Source organism: Mugil cephalus, chromosome 14, assembly GCF_022458985.1.
Source record: "Mugil cephalus isolate CIBA_MC_2020 chromosome 14, CIBA_Mcephalus_1.1, whole genome shotgun sequence".
Lineage (NCBI taxonomy): Eukaryota > Metazoa > Chordata > Actinopteri > Mugiliformes > Mugilidae > Mugil > Mugil cephalus.
In genome coordinates this window covers 11,200,282-11,219,443 of record NC_061783.1, presented here as the reverse complement: position 1 = coordinate 11,219,443, position 19,162 = coordinate 11,200,282, and the positions used below count along the sequence as shown (strand labels likewise).

Below are 19,162 nucleotides of genomic sequence, written 5' to 3'. Positions count from 1 at the left end.
TCAACTGGGGAGAAATGAATGAGGAGGAAAGGAAAAGGAAAGGGAGGGAGCAATAAAAGATACTGGCAAGTTACCAAGTGGTGCAGGTGTCTGCCTAACAACAAGCTGCACTAGCGCATTGCACACTCTAAGCAAGCATGGTCCGGTCCAAGCAGGACCTAGAGACTATGGGAAAACAAACCAAGCCTATAATGGCAAACACACAGAGGGAAGGCTGTTTGCTTGCGTATGTGTGTGTGTGTGTGTGTGTGTGTGTGTGTGTGTGTGCGCACGCACGCGTGGCACATTGTCCATTCATACAGTGGACGAATAGATCCTTTCAGCATTCTTGTGAACATCAAGGCAGGATTCAAGACGGTTTCTGACTTCAAATTTTATCCCTAGATCAAGTACCAGGATCTGACCATACTCTATTCTCACAGTGTAAAAACAAAACACACATCCACAAACAAGTCAGTGGTCTTAAAATGAAGGCTGGATGTATTTAATGTGTTGCATGATCTGCTCTTCTTCGGTCCATAAAACTAACTGTACATCTTGATGGGAAATTAAATTGCAGTTGCAAATAAATGGCAACATATATGAAAAATATGATAAGCCAATTTACAACATTCTACTTAAGTGTTGTTTGTTGCACAGATTGTAGCTACAGTTCATATTAATCTGTGACTAGACATCAACAGACAGTGATATCCTTTACATACACACTTAATGTCACTCAGTTTATGTTGCTCTTTTTTTTTTTTTTACAGACATTTGCCATAAACATCAATTAGCTGTAACAGCAACATGTTTTGAGGCCACACCAGCACATCGTTGGTTTTAAAACATTGGCATTGCACAAGTGCATTGTAATACAGGAGATACAGAGTGACCAAATCTAGAACTAATGCATGAAAAAAGCAACTTGTATCCTCAAACCGTCAAATCCCCCACACCTTCACCACTTATTCCTCAATCCACCTACACTCAATAGACATATTTGCACTACCATGGACACCATTTGCACCGCTGTTTACTGTTTTAATTTTCCACCTCACCAGCTACATTCATTTGTGTGCTACTTCGTGCTTTACTGTATATATTGTATCTTATTATTATTTATTTATTATTTTGTATTTCTCCACCAACAAATGACAATAAAACTTCTTATTCTTGTTAATTTAAAGTTTTTATTTTTTAAATCAAATTAAAACTCCTCAAAACGCTATCTGTAGCTATTCGGCACAGAATACACCAAGTTTAAAATGGGTTACTGTAAACCTTTGAAGTAGTAATTACAGCAAGAGGGGGAAATAAGAGCTAACAGGCTAGCACAGACCGCCGCGTCAAGTTAACCGGAGTTTATGCCGGTTTTACCGGAAGTAGGGTAGGTTTTAAAAAGTGTATACCGCTCTTTCTGTGTACGGGGAAGTTAGTTTGAGGAAGCACGAAGAGGAAGTAATAAGCTGAAGTGTACGGACAATTAGTCACAAAGAGTATCTGAATAATGACTCAGCTGAAATAAAACTTTATGAGTACGTCCGGTCAGATATTATGATCAGATATGGTTTTCTGACTAAATAAAGTAGTGATACAAGTTTATGCATGCGTTTATCGCACTTGTTTTATTTCATATCATGCCTATTGTTTTAATTTCTACAATATAATAATGCATGTCCCCGTTTTGTGCGTTCTCGCCGTGCTTTTATTACGAAAGGTACAGCCGGAACCCGTGCAGTGGCTGTGACTGCGCTGACACAGGTCAGGCTCAGGATCAGGATCCCCAGAGTGGAGGAGAGAGGATGTGGGTATGCTGACATCTGCGAGCCAGCGGTTTCACTGGAAGACGACTGCAGGCTGACAGACGACGGCCTTGGCGACCTCGAAGAAACTCCGAGACATGTAACTTGTCTAGAAGGTAAACTCTCACGCCGGCTAACCGCGCCTCTTCTTTCTCCCCGACTGTCATGTTCAAAGTGTACTTTTTCCTGTTAACGCCGTCGACAGCTCAATTGTAAGTTTCTGCCTCACTCTCGCGTTTATTAGTCACTAAAGTCATCGCGGCTTTAATGACAGCAAAGCTAATTCTGTCTCACTTTAGAGAGGAGGTTAAAAAAGAAGGAAGAAATTTGAAAAAGAAATAAGGTCGCGGAAGCGTCAGGAGAAAGTTGAAATGATCCTTCCGCTAATCTGCATTTTTAATGCGTCCTTCATGGGGAGATCAGCTGAGGCTTTTTTTCAGCCTCTCTCTTTTTTCTGACTGCAAGTCAAACTCTGGTCCTAACGCTGATTCGGGTTGACGGACCTGGAGACCTGTTGCTGGCTGCGGCTGTTGCACTCGTGACATCCTCGCTTTCTTCAATCTCTTCGCCCCTGGAAAGATAACAGGGCAAAAAGTTACATCGACGCGGACAGGAGGGGTGCAGTTTTACTTTTGCTTTGACGTGGAGCGCTTTGAAGCAAAAAAAAAAAAAAAAAAAAAAAAAAGGGGGGGCAGAAATCCGGCAGCGTTTCTGTTCGTGGGCTATTTGGCTCAGAGGCGTTGTGGTGAGAAAGCCCTCATCCAGCTTTTAAACTGAGCCTCATTCATCACAGGCTGCCTCTTCTCTTCCCTTCCCTTCCTAAAACACTTGCTGTCACTGTTTGTATACACTCAGTGTAATCAGCAGGGATGTGTTTGTGTCCCTGAGAGGAGTAACCCCCATCTCGGCTTATTATGGGGCTTTTAAAAATGAGGAGAGCTGCTTCGCTTTTGTCCTCCTTGTTATTTGTCTAACCTGTTCCACTGGCAATTCCTCCATGTATTTGCTTGGAAATGAGCCATGCCCTGTCTGCTGCGCGCCGCTGTTCATTCCAGGCTAACCGTGGAGAGCAGCTTCATCACGCACCGCTTACTTAACCCCGGAGTATCAAGTGACCCCAACATCATCCAGTCTAATTTGTTTCCCGTGTAAATGCAACATCAATTATTAACCTTTTTTTTTTCTCTTTTTTTGTCACTCTCTCCGGGTGAAGCAGAGATTGCAGCAAAAAAAAATGCGACGCAGGATTAAAGCTGCTGCTGCTGCTTCTGCTGCTACTGCATCCTAACCCTCAGTCTCCACACGGCTCCCCAGTAAGGCTATCGGATTCAGAGCGAGTGGAAGGTGCGACGGGAGGCCGATAAAAGAGGGGTTTGTCTGCAGGCGTCTCCATTTTGAAACCTCAGACTAGAGAGAAAAAGGCTTCTCCGCTGCCTTGAAGGACCCTCAGTGGAAATTGAGTTTTCCTTCGACTCTATAGGCTCTCGCACCGCTCTGTTATAGTTTTCCGTGTAATGGAGCAACCTTATCTCAAAGGCCGCATGAAAACCAAGTTGTCCTCCGAATCTGATTCAGATTTTTTATTTATTTTCCTTGTAGAAGGAGGAAACAACCATCACCGGACTCTGATGCGAAGGGAAGGGAAAGCACGTGCCGCGCGTTCCACTGAGCCCGCGTATGTCGGCCCTTTTTGTTGCCACCGTAAGCGGCGCCCTGCTCTAATATTAATGCAGCACAATTATGTGATTACATGTGGTTCGGTGTCAACACATCTCGGTGGTCGGCCTTTTTGCTGCGGCCTCGTTTCAGATTGCTGGCACGCTGAGTGGATCTGTCAGAAGCGGACGTCTAAATTGCTGTCTTTGTGTATCTGCTATCCACTAATCCTCTTTGTTTGTTTTTTTTAAAGCAAAACAAGGGATTTGTTCTCAAATATTCCACCCATGTTTTTGGCCCGAGCTCTATTTTCGGCTGAGCGGAAGATGGAAGAGAATATAAATACTAGAAGGGGGAAACTCAAAAAGACGGAATTCTTAACTAAGTCGGCGTCTGAGCGCGAGGCGTGCGTAGGCCTGACGTAAAGCGTTTTTTTTTCAGAATTTACTGACTATAAATGTCACATCGCATGTAACAGCTGTACAAATATCGCCTCGCCGCAATCTGGGCACGACTTATTTAAGGCTTACCGAAATGAATCGTGACTGGAAACGCCGCTGCTTTAATGAAGTTCAGCGGGCTAACGCGCTGTCTGTCATCGGAGTGCACTGCACACTCAATTTAATCTTCACATTGCTGTACTCTAAGCCGCGATTTAGCCTCGCCCATCCTTGCAGTTTGTTTTTAAAAGGGGTCCTAATGCGGCGCTGAGCGTGTGATTACATTTATGATTCTGGTTTTAATGCTGCCGGTCCGGTCCGTTGGAGCTGTATCCTCTTTGTTGCATGTACGGGAAACGTGGAGATGAATGGCTCTGTTTACCTGATTGCAGCTCATCCTCGTAGAGAAGGGCTTTGTCTCAACCTGTCAGTTGATGTTCTTGCTGTGGTTAAATTTGCGTGTGATCCCTTCTCTGTGGGACGTTTCTGATAGGCTAATGCTGCTTTTTGTCTGGCTGTTTGTCTTTCTTTTCCTCCAGGTGCTTGTGTCCTGCAGGGCACCGCGAGGCTTAGCCAGTCACGCTGCCTCCTCGCCGCTCTCCGCCATGAGGGGGCGCTGCTCTCGCAAACTGGGCCTGCTGGCCAAGGCCGGCTTCCTGCTGTGGCTGCTGTGGCTGGGCTACATTCTGCTGGAGCGCTCGTCGTTCCCCCCCTCCGAGGACGAGGAAGACGAAGAGAGAGACATTCGGGAGAGGCAGGTGGAGGTGGACCAGGCCGGGGCCGACGGGGTGCTGGCGAGGCCCCTCTACCTCAAGTCGGCCCCGGACAACAGCGCGCCGGGGGAGTGGGGCCGGGCGGCGCATCTCAACCTCAGCCCGGAGGAAAAGAAGCTGGAGCAGGAGTCTGTGGAGCGCTACGCCATCAACATCTACGTCAGTGACAAGATCTCCCTGCATCGGCACATCCAGGACAATAGGATGGCAGAGTGAGTAGAGCGAAAAACAGGAAAGATGTGTTAGTCACCAACTGAGCAATGGGAGTGTCTGCGGAGGCTCTCAGTCATCGAGGTCACGGTAAAAAAAAAAAAAAAAAAAGACAACTGGACGTGTAGAGTTTGGAAAAGAAGAAGAAGTTTCGCTGCTTCTTCAGTTCTAAAGGAAGTTGAAGTTTAAATAGGGACGTCTGTGGGTAAAACCACATCAGAGACTCGCTTGTTTCTGTAAGAAATCGGAAACGGTTGCAACTCATTTTAACTAATTAGTTGCACCAGTTTCTGAGTTTCCTATTGAAACCTCAGGGCTGGGAAGTATTTAAGAGCTGAAGAAGCTTCTCGGATGAGAAGTGAAACGTCGTCTCAAACTCTACGAGTAATGGGCTGTTAAAGCCAATTGACTGAGGGAATCTTCCAGCAAATCACCACTACCACTTATTTATTGCTTTCTTTCCCTCTATATGCACACACACACACACACTATGTATATGTATACGTTGATATAAATTCCTGAATGTTCCCCGAATATTCACGCTCCAACAGTGATGGGGATAAATAGTTTAATGGAGATTAATTTAAACTCTTTACTGAGATCAGTCCTCTGCTGACAGTTAGGAACAACCACGCAGGCTCTTGTGATGCATTGCAGGGCTTACTGAAGCTGGCGCAAGCAGCTCCCTGCCTGAATGGATTTAATCTGTCCTGACTGAGTTTTTGTCCACAGCTACTCCCAGCTCTCCCTCTGTGATTGAACACAGTGTGTGACGTTCTTTTATTAGCAGTTTCTCCTTCCGCCGTCGCCTCACTTTTTAATGGCTCCCGGTCCAATGAGACCCAGATGCGGCGGCGCGGCCGTCGCACGAGCGCTCAGTGAAACGATCAGACGCGTAACCCGGCTTCATTCACAAAACTGACTTTGATTAGCGGGGGGGGGGGGGGTCCGCGGGGGCGCTACGTCTGTCTCTCCCAGGAACCCGCCACGTCACCTGATGTTTACCACATGTGGGGCGAGCATCGAGGAAGCACGTATTCATTCCTACCAGAAAAGGAACAATTGAACCAACATGTCACGTGATCATCAGCTGCCAAACAGTTTCCTGTTGAAAAGTTTATAAAAAGGTGTAAAAAACACCGTGTTTGCACCAGGAGTGGATTCGCAATCGTATGATTTTCCTAAATTACTGAGTTTAAAGATTCGCATTAAACAAATTAAATAGACGGACAGAAAAACCATTTCACCAGCGAGACGCCCACAAAGCGAAGACACACTGACAACGTAGTTTTGATCTCCTGGTTGACCCCGAGGAGCTACTTGGGAGGTTCAAAGTCCCATCACATGCTTATTCAAAGATAAGGCTGAAACGAGATACCCTTATCAGACCGTGCTCCTTGGCAGGTGGAGAAAACAAACTCCGCTCTTGCCAAACTGCCTTGTGTCGCTTTGCCAAGTTTCCTTCTCCCCGCCACCTACGGGTGTTCAGGTGAGGGGGTCGTGGGCCCTGGCGCGAGCGACAGCGGAGAGGGAGGGGTGGATCGGCAGGGAGACAGCCCATGCACTTACCTAAAGATTGAGTTGCAGTGTAGCATTTTAGCGTTTAATCAGCGCACCGTCCGCTCGTATCATTATCACTGTGACACCGGGCAGAGTGGTGTTTTTTTTTTTTTTTTTTTGCATGACTAGATCATTATCCGTACGTATGCAGACATGTTCTGTCCTTGGCATGTCGTCTGGTTTTACTTTAGTCAACCGTAGTGTGACTGACTCATTGTGGGATATTGTACGAGGAAGTGAGATTAGACAGATATCACAGAGTGCTCAGTGTTTCTGCTTAACTGAGGGCCGAGCGGCCCAGTAAGCAAATATTGCACGCTACATCCAGGCTCATTTATTTGAAGGCGGCGTGCGTATCCTTCACTGTGGTTTAATATTCAGATGAGTTTCCCGCTGAGGGGAGATTTGCATCCTGCTGCTCTCACCGTGATGAAACTGTGGCACCATTCATTTCATTTATTTATTCGAGCAGGTTAAAACAAATAAAGTTAATAAAAACTTATCTAGTGCTACCCCGTTTGTGTTTGTCTTTATAGTTAATCAATCGTACTATTAACCAAACAGAAGAAAAGAAGCAGCCAAATGAGACGCGTTTTTCATTTGTTACAAATTTTTCCATATTGCAGCTGTTCAGAATATTCCCCCACACTTCACTGCAGCAGGTAATATGTGGGAGAACGAACGAACAGTACAAGGTGTGACTGGTTTAAAAGACATTTGACTTACGTATTGTTGCAATTGACTTTGATATTTTTGCTTTAATGTGCTGTAGATGTGTCTCCCAGGATAATTTGCCGTCTATTATAACTCCCTGGAATTTTATTTCATTAACTCTCTTTATTTCTAAATCATTTATCACAAGTGCCTCGGGTGAAGTGTTCTGACTGATTTCCAAATAGCTGGCACAGGTTATTCAACCGCTGCCGCCTCATAAAACCACAGAACAACACAACTCTCCAATCTTTCCCCTCTCTCGCGTTCTCAGTGTTTCACCGCGTCCTTAAAAGTTTTTAATCTCTACTCCTTTCTCTTTTCACGTCCCTCTGCCTCCGCTTGCTCGCGTCACTGTGATCTCTCCCGGAGTGCTTCTGTGGTATGTTGCCCGTCGGTGTGATACCCTCCCCGCCCCCCCCGCCCATATTTCCGCGAGCTCTTTATTGTTTTAATGACAGCCATCTGGATCAGGACCAGACACCACCAGACCACCGCCGAGCCAGCCGCCGTGGCGACGTGGGAAGCGAGCTCCTTTAGAGGGCTGCTGCTGTTGGGTTTTTAAATATGTAACGTGTGTGTGTGTATACTGATGCTTGTGTCAACTCAACACAAACGTGTACATTTCTCAGATGCCGTAGTAAGAAGTTCGACTACCGGCGTTTGCCCACCACGTCCGTGATCATAGCGTTCTACAACGAGGCCTTGTCCACCTTGCTGAGGACGATCCACAGCGTGCTGGAGACCACGCCCGCCATCCTGCTGAAGGAGGTCATCCTGATTGATGACTACAGCGACCGAGGTATGACACTTAGCAATGTGTTTTTTTTTTTTTTTTTTTGACCTTTATTGTGTGAATGAGACAGTTGACGGCAGTTGAGTAACACAGATGAGAGCTATAACCGTGAGTAGTGAATGGACGTATTCCAGGGACAATTATAGATACACCCTCCCTGACAAGTTGGGCCGCATTTCTTAAATGTGAATAAGGTGCCATAGATAATTGTTGGCTTAGCGCTTAACTGAAAGATAAGACAAAAAAGGAAAGTCGTCGTGCCGGCTCAGAGTTTAGTCTCTGGCCTTGAGATAGCTTTCAAGCACGGTTTCATTTGCGAAATGCACTTGTGAATGATACCACTTGGCTTCAGAAACTGGATATAGGAGTAGCTTGATGTCTTAATGGAATTAGTATTTGGTCCCAACTAGTCTTGTCTACGTGTGTGTGTGTGTGTGTGTGTGTGTGTGTGTGTACGTGTGTGTGTGTGTGTGTCGGAGACGTTACGCCATAACGATGACTTCAGCGAGCACTGAGCTGCTGTGACATCCTTTCCTCTCCTGTAACCGCCCTGACCAAGTGGAATGCAAGACAGGCCACTCCAGAACCAGAGACGCACACACACACACACACACAGACAGACACCGGACAGGGTGCAATTATAAGCCGGTTGAACAGGGCCCAGCAACCAAGCCTCGTGTGTCAACTCCTTTGCTGTTAAATAAGTCATTTGTTCATCAAAATCACTCAAAAAGTCTCAAATCACTCCACTCACACATGATAAGTGTTTAATAAATGTATTTCAAAATTCACTCAAGGCCCAGCGCTCGTTTCAGCGGTCTGACTAGTCGGCCCTGGGCCAGTGACAGAGAAATAAAGTTAGTGACCTGATGGTGGAAGAGATCTGGGCCTCTAGCTAGATTAAAATACTTTTTTTTGTGGCTATAGATACAGCTGCGAATGGAAGCAAGTGGACCATTTCTTTTGCTAATTCAATCATTTGATTTGATGTTTTCTGCCCCTCTAGTGGGCATTGAACTTTTCTTGACCATTATAGAGAAAAGAAACTCGAACATTAGACTTAAATGAGTCGGCACAGCTACAAACGGACGTTGTTTAACGTGTGCGTCGTTGAAAATAGGCTCCTCGTTCTTAAGCGGAATAATTTGAAAAGCATTTTGAAGTGGCTGTGTGTCACTCAGCGTGTTCTTTGCCTGTCTAGCATCTGAAAAGACAACAATTATCCATGTTATTTCACAAAAGAACAGCTGGGATAGGTTCCAGCAACCCCCGCGACCCCAGTCAGGATGATGAGATGAGATGAGATCTAACAGGAGAGCAGCTTTGTGTTAATGATGTAACTTTAATGACAAAGGTGTTTATCTGTCTGTGTTTGTGGGTGCGTTGTGAAAAACAGGCTACCTGAAATCCCAGCTAGCTGAATACATCAGCAACCTGCGACGCGTGCGCCTCATCCGCACCAACCGCAGGGAGGGACTGGTCCGGGCGCGCCTCATCGGCGCCACCTACGCCACGGGCGATGTGCTCACGTTTCTCGACTGCCACTGTGAGTGCGTCCCTGGCTGGATGGAGCCCCTGCTGGAAAGGTGACTAAATTAGACGAGGCTGAATGTTTATAACTGCTTCGAAACGATCGAGAATGGCATCCAAACGGTGTTTCCCGCTTCACCCAGCGTTCTGCTTCCTTTAGGATCGCTGAGAACTCAAGCACCATCGTGTGCCCCGTGATCGACACCATTGACTGGAACACCTTTGAGTTTTACATGCAAACAGACGAGCCGATGATCGGAGGGTTTGACTGGAGGCTCACCTTTCAGTGGCACTCCGTCCCCAAAGTGGAACGCCAGAGGCGCAAGTCTCGCATCGACCCCATCAGGTAACTGTCCCCTCAGATGAGAGAACAGCTGTCAAGCATCACTGCCAATTATATTCAGCTTTTATTACCATCTTACTCTGGGAGGTCAATTGAAATTGATGTTAAATTAATGTGGCCACAATGAAGTCATGTTGTTCTTCTGTTATCGCAGGTCTCCTACTATGGCGGGCGGCTTATTTGCTGTGAGCAAGGCCTACTTTGAGTACCTTGGCACATATGACACAGGCATGGAGGTGTGGGGAGGAGAGAACCTGGAGCTCTCCTTCAGGGTGAGTTCAGTTTTCCATCAGAGAGGATCACAGAGTATAGTGCTCAGGAATATGAGACCAGCTTTTAAAAGTACTGGGAAAGAGCGGCTAATCTGACTTGGTCTGGTACCAAATCTTCTGTTCTCAGACCACTGGCTCAGCTCGTTTTTTTTTTTTTTTTTTTTTTACTGCGATAAAGAGTGAAGAGGAAAGAGGCTTATTGGCATCTTATTACCAGAGGGACTGTTTTCGTAGGGGCCTGATTCAATAATCTAACAGCTAACAGTGCGCGCATGGTGGCTGCGAGGGAGACGCATGTCAGTGTCGGATCGCAGTCTGAAACTGCACCCCGTCACCTCGCGCTGTGACGTCGGTGTGGCTTTTCACTCGTCTGCGTCAATCAGATTGGCACGAATTTTTGTGTGTAGGTTCTGAAAGAAGCTGGTTTCGGACGCGCAACTCAAACTGGGTGTGCTTAGGATTTGTTGCGTGCGTGTTCGGTTGCGGCGCGTACCCGAATGGGCCGCTCCCCCGAGTGATGCGTTATGCATGTGGAAACTAAAAGGCCTCTCGCTGGGACTTTTCGCCTTACATAATTTATGTTTAGTGAATTGGTTTTCAGGTCTGTTTTTGGAGTGCTAAAAAATAATAGTGCAGAGCGAGATGCCCGGTGACTTAGGATGGAAAAGATTGGAAGAAGAGCGGTTTGGCTGCCGACTAATGATGTTGCTTCATGTTCCTGGAACACAACTTTTATTTTTGTTCATTTTGTCTTTCTCATGCCAAAAGATTGAGCGAATATTCAGTCGAAATAGCTGCCACGAATCAAAGCAGAAGCAGCTGTGTGCCTCGCAAGGTCGAATTTCCATTGTGAGATGGACGACAAAGGTGTTTGTCGATTCAGAGAGGACGGCGTCGTGTCAGTCACCACAAATATGAGTTATTTGAATAAAGGCGCGTGCCCTTACTCTAATAGGTGTTTACACTTGCTGTGTATGGATATGAATAGTACAAAAGATGTACCGTACATACTTCAGAATAAATGTGAATAGTGTGCTAATGTCAGTGTAGAAAGGACTTTGGAAAGTGTAGACCTTCTAACACCTGGTGCCCAAAGAACTTGGAGAGACACACAAGTATCTTTTTCAGTCAATGTTTTCCTGAAGACTTTGACCCATAGACATCTACTTTTTTTTTTTAATCTGCACACAGCTCTGTGACACCAACTCAGCCAGTGGAAGGATATTCCACTTTTTCACCTTTTGAAGCTCTTCTATGTATTGTATATATGCTGAAAAGGCGTCCAATGAGCTGTGGTGCGTTTGGCTCGGGCCGAGCACACAAAGAATGCTCCCGTTACGTCCTGTCTGCAGTGAAATCAGCAATAAATGACAACGTGCCACTTCCTGTGCCACTGTGCCCAAGCCGCAACAGACACACAGCCGTTTTTAATGAATAAAGTGGCGCTGTGGGTTGTGATCGTTTTGGTCGAGGTTTTGCTTCAACAGTGACCGTGCATTTCTGATAATTAACAAGGAAACATGCACAACTATATCCTGGAGGGTGGTCCTCGACTTGCTGCACGATTCAGTATTTTCTCGGCCAGCGTCCAAATGTCACCCCTAGAAATGCACAAAACGCAAATGTCGCCATAGCAAACTGGTAATGGAAAAACCTACACTTCGAAAAAACACTAAAGCTAATAAATAGAGCTAACGTGTTGATGTAAACGTTTATTGCAGAAGTGCAATGGAAGCACTTTTTTTCGCAATTCCCCGTCACCGGCGTCACCGGAGATGATGGATGGGTCATGTGACCAGTTCATTTGAAGTCTATCTTCCTCAAAGTGAAGTGACGAGAATTATGGGTCATCGCAAGACGAGACTTTACGAGAGTTACAGCTCATTCACAAAACACCTTTCAATGGAAACACGCACAAAGTGCAATTGCGCTTGAAACTGTAACGGATACGCAGCTGGTGACACAGAATCACTGACGAGCCTCGTGCTCCTCTATTACTCATTTGTAATTTCCCATTATTTTGTGTGCGTGTGTTTTGGTAAATGATTTACCTCACGTTATCTCGCATACATTTGTTCCTTTTATTCATATTGAAAGACTTGAATCTCAGTCGGTTTAGTCTCTTTTGTGTGCGAGAGCCAACGCGGAAACGTAACTTGAGTAACCTTGAGTGTCCAGCTGCCTTTGACTCTGTGAATTAACAGATCTGTGCCTCAGTTCAGTTTCAGCGAATGCGTGAAGCTGCTCATGTCAGAAACACTGAGCCTGAATATCCCAAAATGTGCAACTGCTCAGATACTTGCGGTTTAAAGTGAGCTCACCAGTTATTTTGCGACAATACAAACGACACAAAGTTAATGATAAACACAGCGTTGTTTGCTTATCAGAGCGTGTGTATATCATCGACAGCACACGATGAAAGAATGGAGAGACGAATGGAAAGACATCAATGTGCCTCATAATCGCTTCCAGTAGTTCAAAATTATTAATAATTAAAGTTTGAGGGCCCATATCGGAAAGGTAAAATATATTAGATAAAATAAATACTTGAAAAAACAAGTGAGGAGAAAGTGGGGAAAATACATATAGTACATGCAGCATAGTAATAATATTGTGAAATTGAAGGAAAACCTTAAAGATGTTATCCATAGTATGTCGTGTGTGTGTCTCCCTCAGGTGTGGCAGTGTGGGGGCAATCTGGAGATTCACCCCTGCTCTCACGTGGGCCATGTGTTCCCTAAAAAGGCCCCCTACGCCCGGCCCAACTTCCTGCAGAACACCGTACGGGCCGCGGAGGTTTGGATGGACTCGTACAAGCAGCACTTCTACAACAGGAACCCTCCGGCCAGAAAGGTACCGAGGCTCTAAGCGCAACATATGATCAGACACTCTCTGCTTTACTGGGTTAGGCCATGTGTATAGTTTCCAAGTTCTGAGCATTGGGCACCATCAAAAATTCATGTATCTCTGTTTCACCTATCTGTCAGGGATCTTTGATCCAACAATATGTTTCTTGCTAAGTTGGCAGATTGATCAGAGAACAACCCAAACCATCGCCAAGCTCCAGATGTATTATACTGTGCTCATATTGATTTTACATAATTCTGTCTCTTATTTGGATTTATTGCCAGATTGTTTTTGTAGTACAGCTTACAGTAATAGTTTTCACTGTATACCAAGCCTTGCTCGCCTACATTGTGTCCCAGCAGCCTCCTTTGTGTAGTCAGATGTTGATACACACTGCCTAGAGCTCTTGTTTAATGAAGGTGTTTACTATAGGTTTCTGTGACACCACGTTCTCGCACTCCACCTGTGTGTCAATATAAAGTCATAAGACGTGTGAGCCTTCTGGACTTTGAGCTGCTCAAGGTGGAGCTGCGCACGTTAGCAAACACAGCCCTCTAAAGTATGTGAAAACACACGACCAGCTGCAAGCCCAGAGAATCTCTTAAGACCTTACAACTGTCGGAATTCAGCTCCCAGGATGTAAATGTTAGCTTTTAGGAATATTTGTTTTCACGTGTGCCTCTGATGGTAGAGCTGAAGAAATACAGACATGTCGTGTACCTGTGTTTGTGTTAGACTTTTCCCTCCTCTCCTGGCAATCAAGTGTGACTGCATTTCCTGCACTAACAAGTGACGCACGCGTCGTGTGCTTACTTTACAGGAGAGCTACGGGGACATCTCAGAGCGCCTGGTGCTGAGGGAGAGGCTGAAATGCAACAGCTTTGACTGGTATCTGAAGAACATCTACCCTGATCTACACGTCCCCGAGGACAGGACAGGCTGGCATGGGGCTGTACGTGTCTGCCAGTCATACACTCTTTCATGATGATGAATTTTTCTTCATTTATCCCGTGCACAAAGCTTACAAAGAGATGGCTGTGTCCTTTTTCCCAATCCCTTCTATGCTGATTCCGAATCTGGGTATTAAAAGTTGGGAATGATATGGGAAAATCCTTTTGAAAGTGAGAAGGCCGGACTAAGACAAACAAAGGCTTTGAAACCCATTTGGACTGAGACTATTCAAGTCCAGACACACTGTTGTGTATTTCCATTGTGAAAAAGCTGTTCTTTTGGTTGCTTCGGTGTTGCATTTAAAATTAATTATATTTCAGACACAACAATGTAACCATTGTGTCGGAATAATAATAGTAAAAAAAAAAAAACATTCTTCTGCCTTAATATTCCAAAATCTTCCACCTTGCCTTGTAGACGCTCGTCTTTTATATGCAACAAAGGCATTGCCCAAAATGTCAAACGCTCTCCTGTCTAAATTAAAATCAGTGCACGCTTACAGAACAGGCACTCAGAGACAGAGCTGGAGAATGCGGCATTTTTTTTTTTATTTTTTAGAGGGAGGATTATTGACGTTTTCGAATGAAAGCTTTAGAAAGCAAAATTCATTTCTTACTGATTAATACGTGTGCGCTGGTGTGGAAAATAAGCAAACGGCGCGCAGAGATCTGTCTTCGGCTTCCCAGGTGATTTTGTTGGATCTCTGAATCAGACCGCTGAATGGACCGGCTCTGTCCAGCCTTTCAGTTTGACCTGCAGACCTAACCAGACCGAAACCCCTCACAGGGATCGATGATTCACAGTACCACAGTTTAATAAATATGCTTATTGTTCTCTCCCCCTCCCCTCCCCCACCAGGTGCGCAACTCAGGGATATCTTCGGAGTGCCTTGACTACAACTCTCCAGAGCACAATCCCACAGGTGCCCACATCTCTCTGTTCGGCTGCCACGGCCAAGGAGGCAACCAGGTACGAGCAGCAGTTCGCTCTTGTCGTGCACGCGCTCCCCCCTTGACGCAATCCCACGTCAACTCTCGGCTCTGCGGGAGGTGTATCTTAAAATGTCAGCGCGCTCTCTCTGCTAACTCCCGAAATGGTTGATTCATACCAGACAATCGCTCTCCGCTGGGGGTTCCTGCATGACTTTAATGCAACGAGGGGGAAAACTAAATACGACGTTGCATCCGCGTATACTATCGAATCGGGGATGTGTTTATTCTGAGAGCCTGTCAGCTCCAGGAAGCAGCGGCTTGTTTGTCCGTGTGGATATATATTCGGCGTCGGAGACGGACAATAGGCGCAACTCTTTTCTGTGAATCCTCACTCTGCTTGATGTCTCTGATTACTTCGCATCAGGTGTCCTCTGTCACAAAAAGCACCACGTGTGACCAAAAATCAATGTTTGAGTGGCTTCCCAGCGAAACAAAAGCCCAAGGGCCCTCCACCACCTCCCTCCCTTCCCTCCTTCCCTTCCCTCCCTCCCTTCCCTGGCCCAAATAAGAACCCTGTTCCATTTAAAAGATACATGAGCCTCACAGTGCAGAATGAATGGCACACTCCGGGTAAATAAGTTTGAAGTCAGAGACAGCGGCCCAGAGTGAGTCTTTTATTAGAAGCGACCATTATGGGCCCCGATGCACCTGAAAGATATATGAGATGTAAAAGGAAGGCACGGGGAAGTATGAAGATTGATCACCTGATCCACTGTTGCGTCTTTTGTCCCAACGGCCCGGGTCGTTGAAATGACACCGTAGGGGGAAGGTGTCGGGCTTGTGTTCACGTCCGTTTGATTGATAGGGGCCGGGGCCCCGTCTTCGCTGATGAGATCCCTCGACACACTTGCGGTCACACCGTGCAACGCTAGCTTCGCCCAAAACATGATCCCAAAACAGAGGAAAAACATCCTGTAATGCTACCCGCACTGTTTGCCTAATTAAAAGTCTGTCTGGATGTAGAGAGATGGCGCGGTTCTTTCAAAACAATTACAAAGGATTAGTTTTAATCTCTTAGCCGCAGCTGCAAGGAAATACATTTCGGCCGAACAATGAATCGAGCTCCGTCTTCTGTTCCAGTACTTTGAATACACGTCGCAGAAGGAGATTCGTTTCAACTCGGTGACCGAGCTGTGCGCCGAGGTGGCCGAGGGGCAGATCTCCATCGGGATGAGGCACTGCCCTCGAGACGGCGACATCAAGCCTGCTAGCATCATCTGGGATTTCAGACGGGTAAGGGGCTTTTTCTGCATTAGCCTGCATCGTGAAACACCGTCACAGAGTCTAATAATTAACAATTCCCCCTCCTTACAGGACGGCACCATCCACCATCCCCACTCAGACATGTGCTTGACGGCCTACCGCACGTCGGAGGGCCGCACGGACGCTCAGATGAGGTGGTGCAAACCAGGAGACCCGAACCAGCGGTGGAAGTTTGAGTGGTAGATTGGCGGGGGGGAGGAGTTCGGAAAGAAGCAGGGAAAACTCAAGTGACCTTCTGTGACCGTAGTGCAATTACCACAGTGGATACCTTGCCCGCTGCTCCCACTTCTCTCGCTCTCCAAGCGCGCACTTCATTTGAATGGGGCGGCGCTGAAAAAGTCACTCGGAAGAGAGCGACTCAACCAGTTCAGTGCTTTTACGTCCATATGAGCGGCAACAAGTGCAGATTGGAGCGGAGAGAAGCACAATTGTGTGTCGAGGTTTAGGTGGAAACCAGCATTTATTTTATTTTATTTTATTTTATATCGCTTTTTCTTTCATCCAAGTGCCTCTGCAACCAAAACGGAGTACATCGCACACCTGAAGTGTCATTATCGTCGTGTGTTCTTGCAGCAACTTGAAAGCGGTGAAACTGATTTGGCTGTGAAGAAGTGCCTTCAAAGACAAAGAGAGAGAGAGAGAGGAGACGGTTTCCTTGAAAAACTAGCTGCAGATACATGTTGCACTAGAGATTGTCACCTTAATGTGCAATTAATGTTGTTATTGTTAAATAGTCATGATCAATTGTTACGCTGCTGAGAGAAGATGTGCCAGGAATGTAAGGTCAGCAGTGTTTTGCCCCAAACTAGTTACTTGCTAACAAGCTCCATCATGTGAGAAGAAAACCGAGAATTGAGGGCTGCGGTCATACTACACTGCCTCCCAATTCCGTCTCGTCTCAGTGGAGCTGGTTTCATGGCAGAACACTGTCTGAACAAGACTTGAAGTGTTCACTAAGCATTTTAACTAAGTGCATTTTGCCCCAGAGGGTTCAGTCAACTGACAGGAAGACAGACGGGAACATTGTAATCTATTCTTCCCTGATGTGTAAAGTTGAAAATACACTTTAATTATCTTTTGCTATGCTTAAAAAAAAATCATGTGTGCCATTTGAGCATTTGAAATGCTGAAAAAAAGTCTTGATTATCGTGATTTTATCGAGTCACAAAAAGCCTTAAAATAAGCATCTCCGTGCCACTGTTTTTGTTGATACTCCTGTGTGTAAACTCTACTTGAAACTGAATCAAAAACACTCCTGCTTTATCCCCCCCGTCCTCCATGTTCGGTCTGTGTGGCCCTTTGAATTCATAAATATAGGATATTCATACTGGTCAATGGATACAGTACAGCACTTAAGCATGTAAGACATTTCCAATTTAGTGTAACCTTTTGTGAATAATGTTTGGTTTAAGGGACAGAGGGAAACGGGGACAATGCCCCTCTAAAACTACTGATGATGCAAAAGGGAAGGGAAGAAGAGGAGGTGTTTAACTGGGATGAATGTTGGGAAAAAAAGATTGAAGCTGTTGGGATGATTGAAAGAATAAAAAAACAAAGTTAACCACAAATACATGTTTTTGTGGTGTTTTTTTTTTTTTTTTTTACTGTCGCTGACACAACATGCACAGTTTTGCAAAAACGCATAAGCTGCCTGTAACTCCAATACTCGCGACTTGTTATTGTGCCAGGATTTGAGAAACAACATGAAATTAGTTTTTGAATTTGCCAAAGACTGAGAATCTGCCAGAGGCCCTGACCCAGCACTGCTCACGTCATTTAGGCACGGATGACGGCATTTCTAGTCATCTGGTGCCACCTACTGGAAGCAAATCAAATAACACTCACTGCAACGGGCATGGCACAGACGAGAAAAGAAAAATAATTTGGATTCTCAGAGTGGAGATGGTGGTGCATTGAGACCAGATGGAGTGGAATTACACGTATGTCTATGGGCTATAAAAAAAAAAATTACAAACACAAAAGAAATTAATGAAAACAGACAAAGGCCAAATGTTTATACTCGCTATAGCTATTTTAGTCAGAGCAGAGATAAGATTTTTTTAGTTGTTCTTTTAATGTTTCGACGTGTTAAAGAATGTACAAAGAGATTACAAACCCTAAAGCACAATTACACGTCAGGAAACACCGACACACCTGTGCTCAAACACAAAGAGGAGGTACAGAGAAAGAACAATGTCAGTGAGTTCATGAATCATGACATTCCTATTGCTTGAACATTATAGTTGCTCAATTGCAGATTCCAGGTTACTGAGTTGAAAGACAAAACAAACAAAGAAAAAAACAACGAGTGTCACAGTTCAAATGAACTTACCTCCATCGTTTTACTGTATGTGATAAATTACGAGAGAAGCTGTTTGACCCTGGGTCCATAAATTCTTCAAATTGATCAGTCTTTTTTCCTTTTTTTTAATAATATGCATTTCCATCACATAAAAATGAATTTATGAATTAAAAAGCCACCGATGTTCAGTCAGTCTCAACATCTCCTTTTCCACACGAGACAGACACTACGGCCCATAGTGGCGAGACAACAGACACTGCCAGCTGTTTTATTTTCCTGATGCACCAAATATCTGTTGCACGGAAAAACTTATCCGTCACCCTGTCCTAAATGAAAACCCCCTCATGCGTCCACATATATTGTGCCCCTGACAGACACGACAAGCCCGGTCTACCGTGACATATTACAACACTCCGGATGACTTGTTGCCTTCCCCTGTCTCTTTGTAGTTTTCACAATATGGGTGCTCGATCAAACAGTATGCCACTCAAATTACCTTCTCGCCTTGAATGATTGCCTTAATTATTTAGCACTTTAATTTGCTTAAACATACGTTTTGTGTCAGATTTCATCTTTGGTGTCAAGAGTTTTCATATCGGTTTCATAAGAGAGACAACAGGCCTCATATTAAAGGTAAATCGTTTGGGTACTGGGTATGCCCAGGGTCACTAGAGGCTTTTCACAATTGTAATAATTGATAGTAAAAAGCGACTCTGGTGTAAAATGAAATGT

The 19,162-nt window shown here is 45.3% G+C and overlaps 1 protein-coding gene across 1 annotated transcript; it reads left to right on the top strand.

The window, feature by feature from the left end:
- The first annotated feature begins 1,725 nt into the window (after positions 1-1,725).
- Positions 1,726-17,696, top strand: poc1bl (POC1 centriolar protein homolog B (Chlamydomonas), like). The gene is made up of 11 exons (XM_047605646.1): positions 1,726-1,900; positions 4,420-4,865; positions 7,767-7,936; positions 9,327-9,516; positions 9,621-9,806; positions 9,958-10,075; positions 12,752-12,928; positions 13,743-13,874; positions 14,732-14,842; positions 15,946-16,098; positions 16,180-17,696. Exons 2-11 carry the CDS (start codon positions 4,486-4,488, stop codon positions 16,309-16,311), a joined length of 1,749 nt encoding a protein of 582 aa, XP_047461602.1. The 5' UTR covers positions 1,726-1,900; positions 4,420-4,485; the 3' UTR covers positions 16,312-17,696.
- The last annotated feature ends 1,466 nt before the right edge of the window (positions 17,697-19,162 follow it).

Excerpts from the sequence above, each read along its gene's own strand:
- poc1bl (XM_047605646.1), top strand. The coding sequence starts at position 4,486 with ATGAGGGGGCGCTGCTCTCGCAAACTGGGCCTGCTGGCCAAGGCCGGC. Across the intron at positions 10,076-12,751 it reads ACCTGGAGCTCTCCTTCAGG|GTGTGGCAGTGTGGGGGCAA; the intron begins GTGAGTTCAGTT and ends TGTCTCCCTCAG. Across the intron at positions 13,875-14,731 it reads GGACAGGCTGGCATGGGGCT|GTGCGCAACTCAGGGATATC; the intron begins GTACGTGTCTGC and ends CTCCCCCACCAG.